This window comes from Neltuma alba, unplaced genomic scaffold, assembly GCF_004799145.2.
Source record: "Neltuma alba isolate B1F8T4 unplaced genomic scaffold, ASM479914v2 tig00012567_pilon, whole genome shotgun sequence".
Lineage (NCBI taxonomy): Eukaryota > Viridiplantae > Streptophyta > Magnoliopsida > Fabales > Fabaceae > Neltuma > Neltuma alba.
Window position 1 is genome coordinate 371601 of NW_021637022.1, and position 14520 is coordinate 386120.

Consider the following 14520-nt stretch of genomic DNA (forward strand, 5'->3'; position numbering starts at 1 on the left):
TTCATTTATTATAACATAAATAATTATTTTTTTGAAAGGTATATATACTCATAAGATCTATTTAGCTAATTTAATTAGATTAAAGAAGTTAGGTAAGTTAGTTAATTATAAAAAATATGACATATTTTTTTCTAAAATACCACAATAAATTTTCTTAATATCCTCCCTCATTCACTTACTTGATTATAATTAAACGATTATCTATAGGGATAATTTAGAAAAAATTGATAAATATAATAAATAGGTCTTATATTTAAGACTAAAATTAATTTAATAATTAGGTCTTATATTAAAAAAATGAAAGAATACTAAATAAGGATAAAGTATAATTTATTATATTTTACTAATAAAAAGTTAATACAGTTTTAGAATTTTTTTACTTTGAATAAAACATAGGATGAGATAAGCAGGAGACAAATATATACACAGTCAAAAGCTAAATACATGGCTATTTGAATCGTGGTATTCATCTACGTCTTATCAATGCTTATTGTAGTTTCCCGTCCATTTGGTTCATCTCTTCCGATGGTGCTAATCAAACCAGAAGTAGTTTTTCCAGAACTTATGGCAGCGGATTCCTCTTAACCTCAAACGTAGATGTCACCATGAAAAATATGTTATTTTTATTACAAAAAATATATTTTAAATAAAAATAAGTATTTTTATCAATGAAAATAATCTGAAAGAAAAAAAATAAAACTAAAGTACTACTTTTGATTCTTAATATAAGACTTTATTTGATTTTTATTTTGATCCTAAATATAAAATCTCAATTCATTTTGTCTCTTATATTTATGTATTTTTTTAAGATAATTCTTCTAATAATAGTAGTTCTAACCAATATATTTGATTAGTAAGGATGTTTTAGGAAAGACAACGTTTATTTATTTACAAATAACTAACTTAACTTATTTTTTTAATCTCCTCAACTAGTTTTTATATTTAGGATTGGAAGTAGTATAATATAGCTTTTATTTAACAGAAGATTGAAAAAATTTTGACATGTTGTTGATAAATTATGTAATTTTCAATTTTATTGAGATTTTATATATGCTTACCATAATTTTTACAATACACGCAGTGATACAAACTTCTTCAAAGTCAAATGAAAAATTATTCTCTGGCCCAAAACAAAAAAAAAGGAAAATTATTCTATATTTTTGTTTAATTTAAAATTTGACTTAATTAGAATCAGGAAAAATTAATGTACATTTCGCCGCAATATCATCATTGACCGTGTAGAATCTGCTCAAGATGTCTGGGTTTCAATATTTTGACCTGATGATTCGTCCATCCTGGGGCGTGGAATCGGCGCTGCAAGACCCTTCTAAAAAAGGAGGGGTTTCGACATCGAAGAAGCTTGCTCTGCACTTGTTCTTGCTTTTTCTCCTACAGTTATTTCTTGCCTCTGGTTTGTGCTCTTTCAGCTTTCCCAATGTGTTTTTTCTTCAGCTTTTGGTTTATCTCTTCTTTGTTATGGCTGAGATTCTTGAGGAAAGGAAAATGGATCAGCTTGACATTAGAAGGAATAATTTTGGATTCAATTTCTGTTCCAAGTGTTAGTTGTCAAGGATTGTTTGATTCAGAAAGGGAAACGCTTTGGTATTGATAGGTGTAATTTGAGCTTGAAATTCGGTGTTTAATTCATGAAAACATGTTTTGGTTTGCTCAGTTGTTATGATATAGTACCTGTCCTTATCTACCTGAACTTGATTCCTCTGAGCAACACGGTAGGGAGTAAAATTGTGGACAAATACGGAGTGGTGAACCTAGAGAAGGAATTTGGCTCAGAAAAAGTCCAAGGACACCACTAACCATACTAATAGAAAAGAATGTTTCATTGATTAAGAAACCTAACCGTTTGCCTATGGCATTGATAATTGTAATTTGAGATTGGCATTCCAAGATTAATCAAAAAGATCATTTTTTTTCATCTTATATATTAACAATAAAATTGCTGGTTTCTAATGTCTCCAGGGAGTCATGGATGTCCCTTTGCCGTTTGATAAACTGGCTTTAGAACTAGTTAATGAAGAGTCCCTGCATCGAACTGCAAGCAGGTAAAGTTTTCTTGTCTCTCTTCCACATGCAGTCATATATATATATATTGGCTTTTCTTTTTCTTATCCTTCTCTGGAACTTTTGCATTTGGGCGCGTCAGTGGCAAGACATATGTTGTTCTGGTAGCAACTGGAAGTTTCAATCCTCCTACTTTCATGCATTTGCGCATGTTTGGTGAGTTATTTGAAGAGCTCCGAGCTCTAGTAGTTTTCTTTATTTCCATTTGCTGAAGTTCAGAGCTGTGTCTGGCCTTGGTGTTCTTAAAAACCCAATATAAATTTACAGAGTAAAGAAGACCCAATAATATAAGTGCTATCCGATTCCCCACACAATGTTAGTCCAGCTAAAAGCTTCCCTTTCACGCCTCTTTCCTTTTCTGTTTTGAAGTTTCAGATCATGAATGATGATGTAAGATATAATTTTTTCAATATAGAAACATAGTTATAAACACAAAAGCTCAAATATCACTATTTATAGTGATTGATTGTAAGTATAGTAGAATGGTTTGGAGTGTAGAAGACTGTGGATTTGGATCCCCCTGCAAGGAGAATGGGGAATATTGCCTGAAAAATACAAAAATGTAGCAATTCCTTTGGCATTTACTGTTGAAGTGTTTATTAAGCAGTAACTGAATATGAATGAAATGATTGCCACTGAAATTCTAATGTCTCAGTTGAGTTGGGTTTTCTCAAGAACCGATTTACAAGCATGGTGTCTTCCTGCATTCTTAATTCCTTAAATTTTTATTTTCAGATAATAATTCCCTCCCTTAATTATAACATCATAAGTTCGGCTCTTCAAAAACAAAGAAGGGAGAGTGGTGTTCTTTATTTCTAATTTTTCTTGGCAAACAGATGTATCATGTTGGTAATCTTTCCTTGCTTCCCTAAACAGGTTTATTATGTTGTTAGACAATTCACTTACTGTTTTAGAGTTACAAATCCTTGGCGAAGTAAAATCTTCACCATATCTTTGGTTCATCGACATAATTCCATTAATTGGCATATTTTAATTGTTAACTATAATTTGTTTTCTGCTTTCTTTTTTAAAATATTTTCTCAGAGCTTGCAAGAGATGCATTGAATCCAGAAGGCTACTGTGTTATTGGAGGTTATATGTCACCTGTTAATGATGCATACAAGAAAAGGGTAATAAACATTTTTGAGCATCCTGCAAAACTGTAATGGAATAACTCATTAAGGACCCTCTTTAGCTGCAATTACTATTTCATGGCGACATCCCCACTCTGCGCTAGCTTATTAAAACTGAGATGCTCTAGTATATTCATATGTGCATCTTTGCAAATTGAAATTCACAAACTGTAGGATTGATGAAGGAAAATAAAATATGAGAATCAAAGGACAGTTTTTTAGAGCTTTGAGACTGACCTAACTGCCCCTTTATAATTTTCCTGCAGTTATAGGAGAGGTATCCTAAGAACTTCTATCTCAAAAATCTGTTACCTACATTTTTACATTCTGTTTCACGGCTAAATTGGTCTCATTGCTTATCACTTGAAATATTGGTAAAGGGCCTTGTTTCTGCTGAACATCGGATACGCTTATGTCATTTAGCCTGCAAAAGTTCAGAATTTATAATGGTGGATCCATGGGAAGTAAGTTACTTTCTCCCTTAAACTCTAGATGTGATTCTGTGTCCATGCAATTAATTTTCATCTTGCAGAAAATTGAATAAGAGATAATGATATGGATTATTTGGTTTAAATAGACCATGAACAAAGGCCAAAAAGACAAAGTTCTACTTGATGTTGTTTGTTCAGGTCCTGCATTTTATATGGCTGAGACTTTTAGATTTTTCTTCCAGGCAACTCAAGCCACATATCAGCGCACTTTAACTGTTTTATCTAGAGTCCAAAGCTGTATTTGTGAGGCAGGGCTGGTACCCAGGGGTGAGTTACTGAGTTCTACAAACAATTCTTCAGCAAAAGCAAAATATTGTCTTACCACAATACCAGCTAGTTTTCCTCTCAAAGTTAAAGAGAAAACAATCTTATGTTTCTCTCTTGTTGAAAGTTGAAACTTCAGTCAAGTGTGCTCACTAGCTCCGGCCATGTATAATATACAGGTCGTTGCACTAGGTGTTCAATTAAGAATGCAGTATCATCATTTAAATAATTGATATTCTTTCTCTGTTATCAAATTCCATTCACACTGAGTGGCTTTTTAGTAAGCGGACTTATTCAGTTCTGCGTTATACGGAAGCTTTCAAAAGAATCAAAACTGACATATACGTTATTGTTCGTGATTCCAGACATAGGCTAAAGTATGCTTTTAATAGTTGCGCCCATTTGGCATATGTTGATCTAAACCTAAGTGGCTTTCTATGTGTGTTTCTGTTGATGGTTTAGAAATAAATGCTAAAATTTGCTTTGGAACTGACTGGTGTAGAATCCCTCAAGGTCATGCTCATCTGTGGTTCTGATCTCCTTCACTCCTTTGGCATTCCTGGGGTATGGATTCCTGAGCAGGTATTTTTTTAAAACATTCCAAGAGAAAAATCTGATAGCGCTGATAATAAACTGGCTATAACAATAGCGTCACTCGTCATTGTAACTATAATAGAATTAGTGTTATTGGCAAGCCATCGGAATCAAAGGAATTAGATTGATTCTGTGATGATTATATTGCTCCGTCTGATAAGCTTATTAAGTTAATAAGTTTTGCTTCTTGTTACAGACATGAATTGATATCGGGCAGAATACTTATCCATGCATTAGCAATTTTTGACCTTTCTTATTATTGTTTAGGTTAAGGCCATATGCAAAGATTTTGGAATAGTTTGCATCCGCAGAGAAGGACAAGCTGTTGAGAGGACTATCTCTGATAATGACATTTTGAATGAAAACCGGGTAACTATGCATCCTGCTCTCCTCCTGTTTATTTCCCGGTGTATAAGAAACGAACTGTGATGAGTAGGAAATAACAAAATATAACCCAAAAAAAAAAAAACTAGTTTTTTTTAAAAATAAAAAGTAAATCCTGTCGTATATTGCTGGTCTGATTTACACACACACACACATATTAACTGCTATAACTTTAGCAGGATAATATCAAAGTTGTGGATGAAATTGTACCAAATCAAATCAGCTCAACCAGACTAAGGTAAATATGTCATCGGGTCCCTGGAGTTATGCCAAATGATTTAACCATTGGGGGCTTTTCATTTATTCCTTCTGAAAACTTTCCTCTTGAAAAAATTTCAGGGAATGCATTGCAAGAAGATTGTCAATAAAATATCTGACTGTGGATGAAGTGATCGATTATATCAGGGAGCATCAACTATATTTAAACTCAGACGGAAAGTAACATTTGTATTGCTCTGTATAGTGCGTGCTAATTATATCATTTGTTTTAAACAAAGATATACAGGAGGCACAACGATTAGAAGTTCTGGAGGTGGAAAAAAAGGCAAAAAAATTTGTGAACAATGGGGCTAAGGGGTCATTTTAACTACACAAATAAGTAATTGTACTGTCCGAGTTTTATGTAATTTGATAGGATGTACTTTTTGTCCTTGATATTTTACTCAACTGGTGAGTATTTTTTAATTAAAAAAAAAAATCAAGTGATGATTTTGCTCCTGAGCTTCATGGTTGATAATTATTATCCTGTTTAAATTTTAAAAAAATCTGGTATTATTGTTTTTTTATGTTCATCCTTGATTTTGTTGCAGAATAAAGATGAAACTAACAGGTGTTAGAATTGTAGAAAATGAAAAGGCTTCATATAAAGTTCCCTCTGGCTAATGTCATCAATGGCTAAATATTCATTATTTGTTCATTATTATTATTTTATTTAAATTTTGATACAATGGGGAGGAAAATCTTGTTTGTAATTATTTTAAAAAATGTAAAGTATAAATATCTAATTATCACCGTGTGTTTATAATTGCAGTATTTATTAGTACATTAGGAGGATTTAAACTTTGAATTTTAACCCTTATCTAACTCCTTCTATACATATGCAATTTTTAATCATTGAAAATTTTCTGAGTAACAGATGAATCTGAATGATATAAATGCAAATGCATATATTTATATTTATTATGTGAAGTTTTCTAATCACATATAGTCATGTATCTTATTTTTCAAATATTAGTATTTGATAGTATTGAACTATTAATTCATATGAAATAAAAAAAAACATGATTATGTGTGATTAAAAAACTTGATGTAATGGATATGAGAAACTTGACTTTAGTTTTTTTTTTTTTATATGGTGTGAATTTTTAATAGAAAGTTGTAGGATAAAGTATACTAATTTTTCTTCTCTTTATCCTAACTATAATTATTATATTTTTATTTTCAAAACATATACACACTTCTTTCACAATTAAAAGCTATACAATGCACATCCCTCCTTTATTTTTAAGATTCTATTTCCATCTACTTACCATATACAAATTGGCCATTAAATTAGATGTTTTAAAGTAAAATACTCCAATTTAACATAAATAATATTAAAAAATTATTTAAGTAACAAAAAGATATACTTTCAATGCATATATTTTTTAAATTTTTTATCATATCACGAGATTGATTAATTTGATAATTTTAAAATAGTCTGTTATCCAAGATAAAAAATTTAAATAGCATTATTAATCTTTCATATCAAATATTCAAACCCAGCAAGGTATAGAACAATATCGCCATGAGATTCAAAGTTCAAATGAGAAAATGAGCAAAAATTAGACAAGTTATAAATGAATGGACAAATAAAAGAGTGAATTTTTTTTTTGGGCCTACAAATAAAAGAGTAAGTATATAAAATCATAATTAATAAAAAAGATTAGATCGGACGAATAACTTTAGGAAAAGAAAAGAAGTATATAAAAACATAAGATAAATTCATACATGTAACCAACCACTCACGATCTCATCTACCTAAGAAAGTCTCTTTTTACAACCTTTCATATTTTAATTAAAAAGAAAAAAGAAAGGAAAATAAAACAGAAAAAAATCCAAAAATACAAATTACTACCATTTTTTTATGATTTTAATTTTTTTCTCTTTCTTTTTTTGGAAATATTTGAAAGGCGGCATTATTCTTTAAGAGCTTCTTCATGCATGAATCTTCACCTCTGCATCTTCCCTCCCATGATTTTCATCTCAGAAACGGTCACTCCTCAGGTGAGCAAATGGATCATAATACGCCGGCGGAACACCACCGTTGCTTGAGCTACCAGAACCCGATGGCCCCATCTGATTCGCTCCCACTGGATAATTATAACCCGACCCGTAATAGTACGATGGCGGCTGTGGTGGCGGCATTATTGGTGCGAGCTCCGAAGCCTGCACTTGCTGTCCCCGTGGGACATAGTGGCCACTGGAACTACCGGAACCACCGCCACCATTACGGTAACGATGGAGGTAGAGTGAGAGAGGCCCGACGTAGTCGTCGAAGCCCAGCTTCTCCATAGCCCAAAGCACGTCGTCCGCCGTCACCGTCTTGCGCTGCTCCTGCCGGCAACGCTGGTTGGCCTCGCTGGTGATGAAGCTTATGTACTCGGAGACACACTCCTGGACCGTCTCTTTGGCTTCGTCGGAGATCTTAGCATGCGACGGAAGGACCCGACGCATGATTCTGATAACGTTTGCGATCGGCATGTACTGGTCCTGTTCTCTCATCACCGAGCGCTGCGCGGGCTGCTGCTGCTGCTGATCCTGGTCTGAGTTGGCCGGAGCTCCGCCGTGTCCGGCAGGGTTCGCTGCGCCCGAGAGATTCAAACCTCAAACATCAAAAAATTGTCTGTCAGATTATATAGCCAAACAAAATCTGTCCCAAGAAAGTTCGTATCATAATACTTAAATAAAAATGTATTTATGATCTGACAAATTAGAACAAAAGGTAAGATAAAAAATGAAAAAGATAGCAGTACAGTAACAATTATAAATGAAAACAAAAATAAAAAGTTTAAAAATTTATCATCATTCAAGAAGATAAAAGTTAAACAAGTATAGAAAGATGATCAGAAAGAGCAAAAATGAGCAAGCTGGTGCACAACTAAATTATTTGAGGAGGCCCACAAAATACATGAAAAATCGAAGCTTCTTTTCTCTCTTTAAGTCTCTTCCAATTGGTTGTTTTTTTTTTAATATATATATATATTATTGTGTTTGGTTGAGTAGGATGTAGACTGTGTACGTAGGACTGCAAACGTTTTAGGTAATCTCAACAAGGGCCCTAAGTCAAAGACTTTTCTATTCGCTTCAATTTGATTTCAATTTCCAATTCTCTTCACATTTATGACTCGGCTTTTTCATCTCTCTTCCTGTAATTAATGACACGACACTTTCATATTTGTTTCTTTCCATAAACACGCCGTATCCATATATCCATCATCCCCAGAAGATTCCACTCAATCACTGTAAACAATTTCTGATGAGGTTAGTTCATCAGATAGAGCGACCAAAAGCAGAAAAGAATAATGGATATTCAGAAGAGAAAGCAAAAGCCCTCAAAGAAGATCTATATATACGAGTATGAAGATCAGAGTGGTGAAACAGAAAAACTATAAGAAAAACAATATTGCATATATATGTACAGACAGATCAGTCACAGAAGACACAGATAATAATAATAATAAGAAGAAGAAGAAGAAGAAGAAGAAGATAGATATATAAGACAAAGATTCTTTGATCGGTGGAAAAGGGAAAAAAAACGGTTCTGGCTAAAACCAGATCATCACAGCGTGTACTTCATGATTCTTACATGTCATCTGATCATCTTATGACTGTCATGTCCAGATAATCTCAGATTCAGGAAATGCATGAACATGAAGTACCCCACAAAAATTTCAGATCTTCGTACATTTACAGAGGAAGACAAATATATATATATATATATATATCTCCATCTCCATCTCACGCCGCATGAAGAAGAAGCAAAGAAAATAAGAACCTAAAAGCAAATGTGCACGAACAAGAAATCTGTGTTTGTGTGAGTGTGAGAGAATGAGAAGCTAGGGCAATGGAAGAGGTATGAATAGTAATACCACCGGAGCTTGCGGGTTGTTGGTGGTGGTGGTTGCGGCCTGCAGGGGGAAAGAAGGAACTTCCTGAACCTTCCATGGCTTTTTTTTTTTTTTGCCTGAATCAGACTGAGAATGAGAAGAGAGTATTAATGGAGAAGAACAGTGTGGTTTTGTTCCACAACACAGAACCTTGTATTTATAGGCGCAAAAAGGAAGAGGACGAGCCATCCAAGCAACCAAAATTATTTATTTTTTTTGTTTTAATTCATTCGTTTCTACTTTACCTTTAGCAGATAAAAGGTTTAATTCTTTTAGCGGGTAATAAAAATTGCTTATCATAACATCAAATGCTTAATTATATACTCATTTCCCCCTTTCATTTCATTTCATTTCTTTTTACTTTTTGAAAACTTTCAAATTGTCTTCATGACTAAGAAAATACAACATCATGTAAGACTGTAATTGTTGGAAATATTTAACATTTTTATGAAAAAAATGAAAATAACACAAATAATGCTTCTGTCTCTTGAATAATAAATATAAATATAATTTTTATTTCAAATATGATTAAGGAAATCAGTATAATAATTAAATTGCACCTTTGGATTCGTGCTGGGAAAATTAATTATGATCTCAAGAAATTATAATATTAATTATAGTTAATCATGTTAAAATTAGCTGTCAATATTATTTTCACATCTCATTGGAAAATATAGAATTTAACTTGTTCAAGATCATGAAGGACTTTAAAAGGTAAATTAAGAACCTTCTTTCTCTTTGTCAAAACAATACACGTTGCCTACCTAGCTATATGCTTCATCCCTCATCTATAGATTTTCAATCCTTATATGAATGACAAACTAAACATGACAAATAGTTGATTATACTTTGAGATAAAAATTGGATACATGAATTTTTCATTATACTTAATGTAACATTTAATTAGTGGACTTTCTCCAAGCACTGCTTAGTTGTGGCAAGATAGAACGGTGGTTCTCTTTGGTAAGGTAAATTTATGCGTGATAAATTGGCAACACAACTTTTTGTCACTAAATAGAGTTTATAAATTAGCTAATAAGCTAAGCATAAGTGTTTTAATTTGTCACTCCGAGGTTGTCTCCTTTAATTTATATATATGCGTGTGTATGCTGTTGTTGTTGCTGGGGACATTTACTTCCATTTGCCTGCCAATTTTGATCAAACCTTTAAACCAGTCCCATTTTTTGCTAATCTGGTTTTTAAGAAATGCATGCAGGCTACGTCAATTTGCTTTTGTATTGCTTTATGATCTTAATTTTCAAAAGAAAAGTTCCGCCAAAAAATTTTTTTGAAAGAAAAGAAAGTCTTTTCATTTTTCCAAAACTTGTGTTCACCCTTTCCGCCTTCTTCATATATCTATCTCTCACCGTACTAAATGATTGAAGTCGTGACAAATATTTGCTTTACGGAAACATCCTATCATAGAAAAGGATCCAAACAAATAACTTAATTTTTAACACTATCATTTTAAAAGAAAATATTTCAAAATAATTTTGAGAAAGTGAGTATATATATATATATATATATAAAGATATAAATAAAAAGTAAAAATGAAGAGTAACTAGTAACATATGTTAAAAGAAGGTTGACATGTATGATCCGCGTGTATGGAACAAACAGCACAGTAAGACAGAGGTAGGACCTACTTCTGTGGGATCCACATGATTGGGAATCTTGGCATTATCTACGCATCTCACATGAAAAATCACATAACGTTTCTTATAACATAACGTATACACTTTTAAGTTCTCTTTGCTCACAAAGATTTAATCTTTGCAAGTCATATCAAATATTCTTTTCATACTAACGTTTTTGTAAAATATTTTTAAAATTTGGTATTTCTCTTTGGATAGTTCTTGACATTATGTTGACTCATCATATTAAAACAATATATTTGTCTGTTTTAACACAAATTTAGTCACGGAAATTGTATATTAATGTGAATTGGTTTTTTATTTGGACTACATTATATTATATTGCTATTACATAGAGTTTCTAATATTCTCATTGTCATGTGTATATATAAATATATATTAATTATATATGCTTAAGATCTCACCTACAAAATTAAAGGACTCTTGAATCACACACACTACTGTAATAAATAAATTATAGAAGGAAGAAACTGTACGTTGTTATGCGAGTGAGAAAATTAAGGAACAAAATGCATTTGAGGAATAGAATGGCATAAAAAGAAGAAGCATCTTTTATCTTGTCTCTATCTTGGAAACACATGAAAAATAAACCCTTGCAAATTAAAGTTCTTATCTTCTTCTTCTTTTTCCAGTTTTATTATATGCCTCAAAAGCTTAAGTGGGTCCCATCTTCTCACACTAAACTTCAGTGCATGGCGTCGTAAGAGCAATTTCTAGGTCTTGGTATGTTGTTTTGTAACGTTTTAATATGTGGAAAGTCACTTATAATTTCATCACAAACAAAATATCCATTACAAATAGTTAATTTACCAAATTTTGAGATAAAAATTGGACACGTGAATTTTTATTAGCAATGAAAGATAATGAACATTTGAGCAATTGATTTTCCCCTGAAACACTGCTTAAAATTAGTCTGGTAATAAATTGGGATTGGCAACCTAAATATTTGTCACTAAATTAAGTTTATAAATAAAGCAAGCAAGCATATACAAGTCTTTTGTCATTGAATATTGCATATATTGTGCCTATGTTGTTGGAGTCATTGATCACTTCCATTTGCATGCAAGTAGGCTACGTATTTTCCTTTTGCGTTGCATATACTAGCTAGCTGTTGTGCTATATATGTTCCTCTATGTTCTTAATTTTTAAAAGAAAATTAGTTCTTTAAAAAATAAAATACAAAAAAAAAAGGAAAGCCATATGTAGAATTTTCTCATTGTGTCCTCCTTTTCTGTTGTTTCCGTGTGTTCATCTCTCTCTTTTTATATTGTATGATTGAAGTCACGTTAGATAGTTGTTTTACGAGAGCATTTTATATTAGGTGATACGAATAATTTAATTGTGAAGTAATATGTACATTTTTTTGTTAGTATTTATTTTAAAAGGAAAATATTTTTAAGAAAATTAAGAGAGTGAAATAAAATATAGGTAAAATTTATTGTCTGTAACTCACAAGACAATGGAACCATCTTAATAAAAACCGGTTTTATTTCTTGTTTACTTTTCTACCAAAGTCCCCAGAGCTGCTTGTCTTGGGATGGCCATTATATTATTCCCATCATTTAATTAATAAAAGACAATAAAGATGAAGAGTATACATATATATTAACCTCATTTTAAAACTACTAGTACTCTAAAATTATTTTAGAGAAGATTTAATTGGTAAAAAAGATTGAAAAAATTCCAAAAAAATAACTATTGAATTTTAAAGTTTCAAATCAGGAATTACTATAAAAAAATATTATTATTTATTTTTTGAGTGTAGTTATTTTTTTTACTAGTAAAATAACTAATACTAATTTGAAATTTTGAAATCCAACATTTGTTTTTTTGAAATTTTTTTAAAAAGATATGTATATAACCCGTGTGCGGGACCCACAACACACGGAGATAGAGGTAAGACCTACTTTTCTAGGGTACACATGATTGAAAATTTTGTAGCTACCAAGAGTCTCACATAAAAGATCATTCTATACTTCTTTCTGTTCAATAAGTATGTAACGTAAACTTTCTTTTCAATAAGTATGTACCTTTATAAAATATTTTTAAAATTTCAATTTTTGGGGAATGAAATAATTTGAAATATTATATTAAAACAGTTCTTCAAAACCATCCCAATTGCTAAAATTAATTAATTCTATTCCTTTTTGGATAATTCCTGAGATTATAAGAGACCTATAGTTTTCACAGCAAACTAAAACAATATATTAGTCTTTTTCAACACAAAATTAATCATGGATTTGATATATCAATGTGTATTGGTTTTCTATAATTGGATTACATTATGATTATATATAGTTTCTCACATTCTTATTGTTATCTCCCATATATGATCCCAAGAGATTCATCTACAAATCTGTAATAGGGTTCTTGGGCCCCACCAGCTGGAATAGAAGGCAGAAAGTAAGAAACTGATGATATCTGAGTGAGAAATTGAGGAAAAAAACAAAATGAATAATCAACTTTGAGGAATAGAATCACAGAAAAGAAGCATCTTTTTTCTGATCTCTATCTTGGAGCCACATGAGCAATCAGACCTTGGAATTTAAAGTTATTTCTCTCTCTCTTTTTTCCTCAGTTTAATTTAATCATGTCTTAAGCTGATCATGGCATCTCTAGAGCAATTCTAATTCTGACGTATTCATTTCATCATGTCACAAAAATATTTATTCAGAATTTATAAGGAAATGGCTTTAATTAATTAAGAAAGTAAAAGCCCAATACACAGGGGAGCTGTGTGGGTGGTAAAGGTATCTGCCCATGTGGCCTGGCTTGGGTGGGCTTCTTTTGGGTGATAAGACCAAGATGGACTCTACATGTTTTTAAGGGAAAAAAATTCCATTTACAAAGTTGTTTTCAAGTTTTATTATTCTTAAATAATCTGGTACTGGTAAAACTCATTTTCAAAAGGAAAAAGTAACAACCACACAACGCAGGGGGAAAAGATAAACTGACTCGTATTGGAAAATGCAGCAGTAATAGTAACTTGAAAATTGAAATCATGTTTCTAGCTTTGGTCATGTTTCTTTCCTGATCTAATCAAAAGATGTTACATGAATAATCCTAGGGTTAGTAATCTAGGTTTACTCAGATCCCTTCCTATTTGATTTTGTACCATTCACACTTCTTTTTCTTTTTGAGATGGCCATTATCACCAAGAGATTCAGGACATGTTTTATTATACCCTTTGCTGTACTGAACAAGATTGGTGACAACGGCATACTGAGTGATATTGCTTCTAGGCTCCAATATTCTCTCTATAACAGCATTCTGCCCACATTTTGATTCCACAATTGCTTTCTCTCTCAGCTTTGGAATATCAATTCCCTATCAAAGCTAAAGCTGTCACTTGAAACCTGCATTGAAGATATTTTGTGAGGTTTCACAACGAAAATTATCGATGAACTCGATCGAGAATTAGTGATTGCTGTTTTAATGATAAAAGAAAACAAATAAGGCATGGACAGAAGATGAACAACAAGAACTACTTCATGAAAGAAGATTTTGATTTAAGAGATGATGCTCTGAAAAGCTAACATATAGTCACATGTCATTGGCCTGCCTCACCTTAAAATCAACCAGGACATCGACTTCGATGGAGGAGCAACCACAGCCTTCACTGAAGCTGATTTTCAGAACCATTTAATGCTTTATTCAATGCTGTTCTCCTGATACACCAATCATCCAGATGTGACCCATGACACTTATTATTTCTCAAAAGGTTCAATACTGAGATATGATTTTTGTTCTAGATTTCCTGACTTCTCAATCA

At 32.0% G+C, this 14520-nt stretch overlaps 2 protein-coding genes across 4 annotated transcripts; one reads left to right on the forward strand and one right to left on the reverse strand.

The window, feature by feature from the left end:
• The first annotated feature begins 1260 nt into the window (after nt 1-1260).
• On the forward strand, nt 1261-5631 carry LOC114728732 (nicotinamide/nicotinic acid mononucleotide adenylyltransferase). Of its 3 annotated transcripts, none has more exons than XM_028915672.1 (10): nt 1261-1411; nt 1978-2060; nt 2162-2235; nt 3124-3209; nt 3593-3676; nt 3886-3970; nt 4470-4549; nt 4829-4930; nt 5122-5183; nt 5285-5631. In XM_028915672.1, the coding sequence occupies exons 2-10, from the start codon at nt 1984-1986 to the stop codon at nt 5385-5387; spliced, it is 753 nt and encodes a 250-aa protein (XP_028771505.1). In that variant the 5' UTR covers nt 1261-1411; nt 1978-1983; the 3' UTR covers nt 5388-5631. The 3 variants fall into 3 exon arrangements, with proteins under 3 accessions (XP_028771505.1, XP_028771507.1, XP_028771506.1); XM_028915673.1 differs by having other exon boundaries at nt 1263-1411; nt 5125-5183; XM_028915674.1 differs by lacking the exon at nt 2162-2235.
• Nucleotides 5632-7189: 1558 nt separating this feature from the next.
• LOC114728770 (nuclear transcription factor Y subunit B-3-like) lies at nt 7190-9151 on the reverse strand. Its single transcript, XM_028915716.1, has 2 exons — nt 9076-9151; nt 7190-7809 (listed from the first exon to the last, which is right to left on the reverse strand). Exons 1-2 carry the CDS (start codon nt 9149-9151, stop codon nt 7190-7192), a joined length of 696 nt encoding a protein of 231 aa, XP_028771549.1.
• Between the last annotated feature and the right edge of the window lie 5369 nt (nt 9152-14520).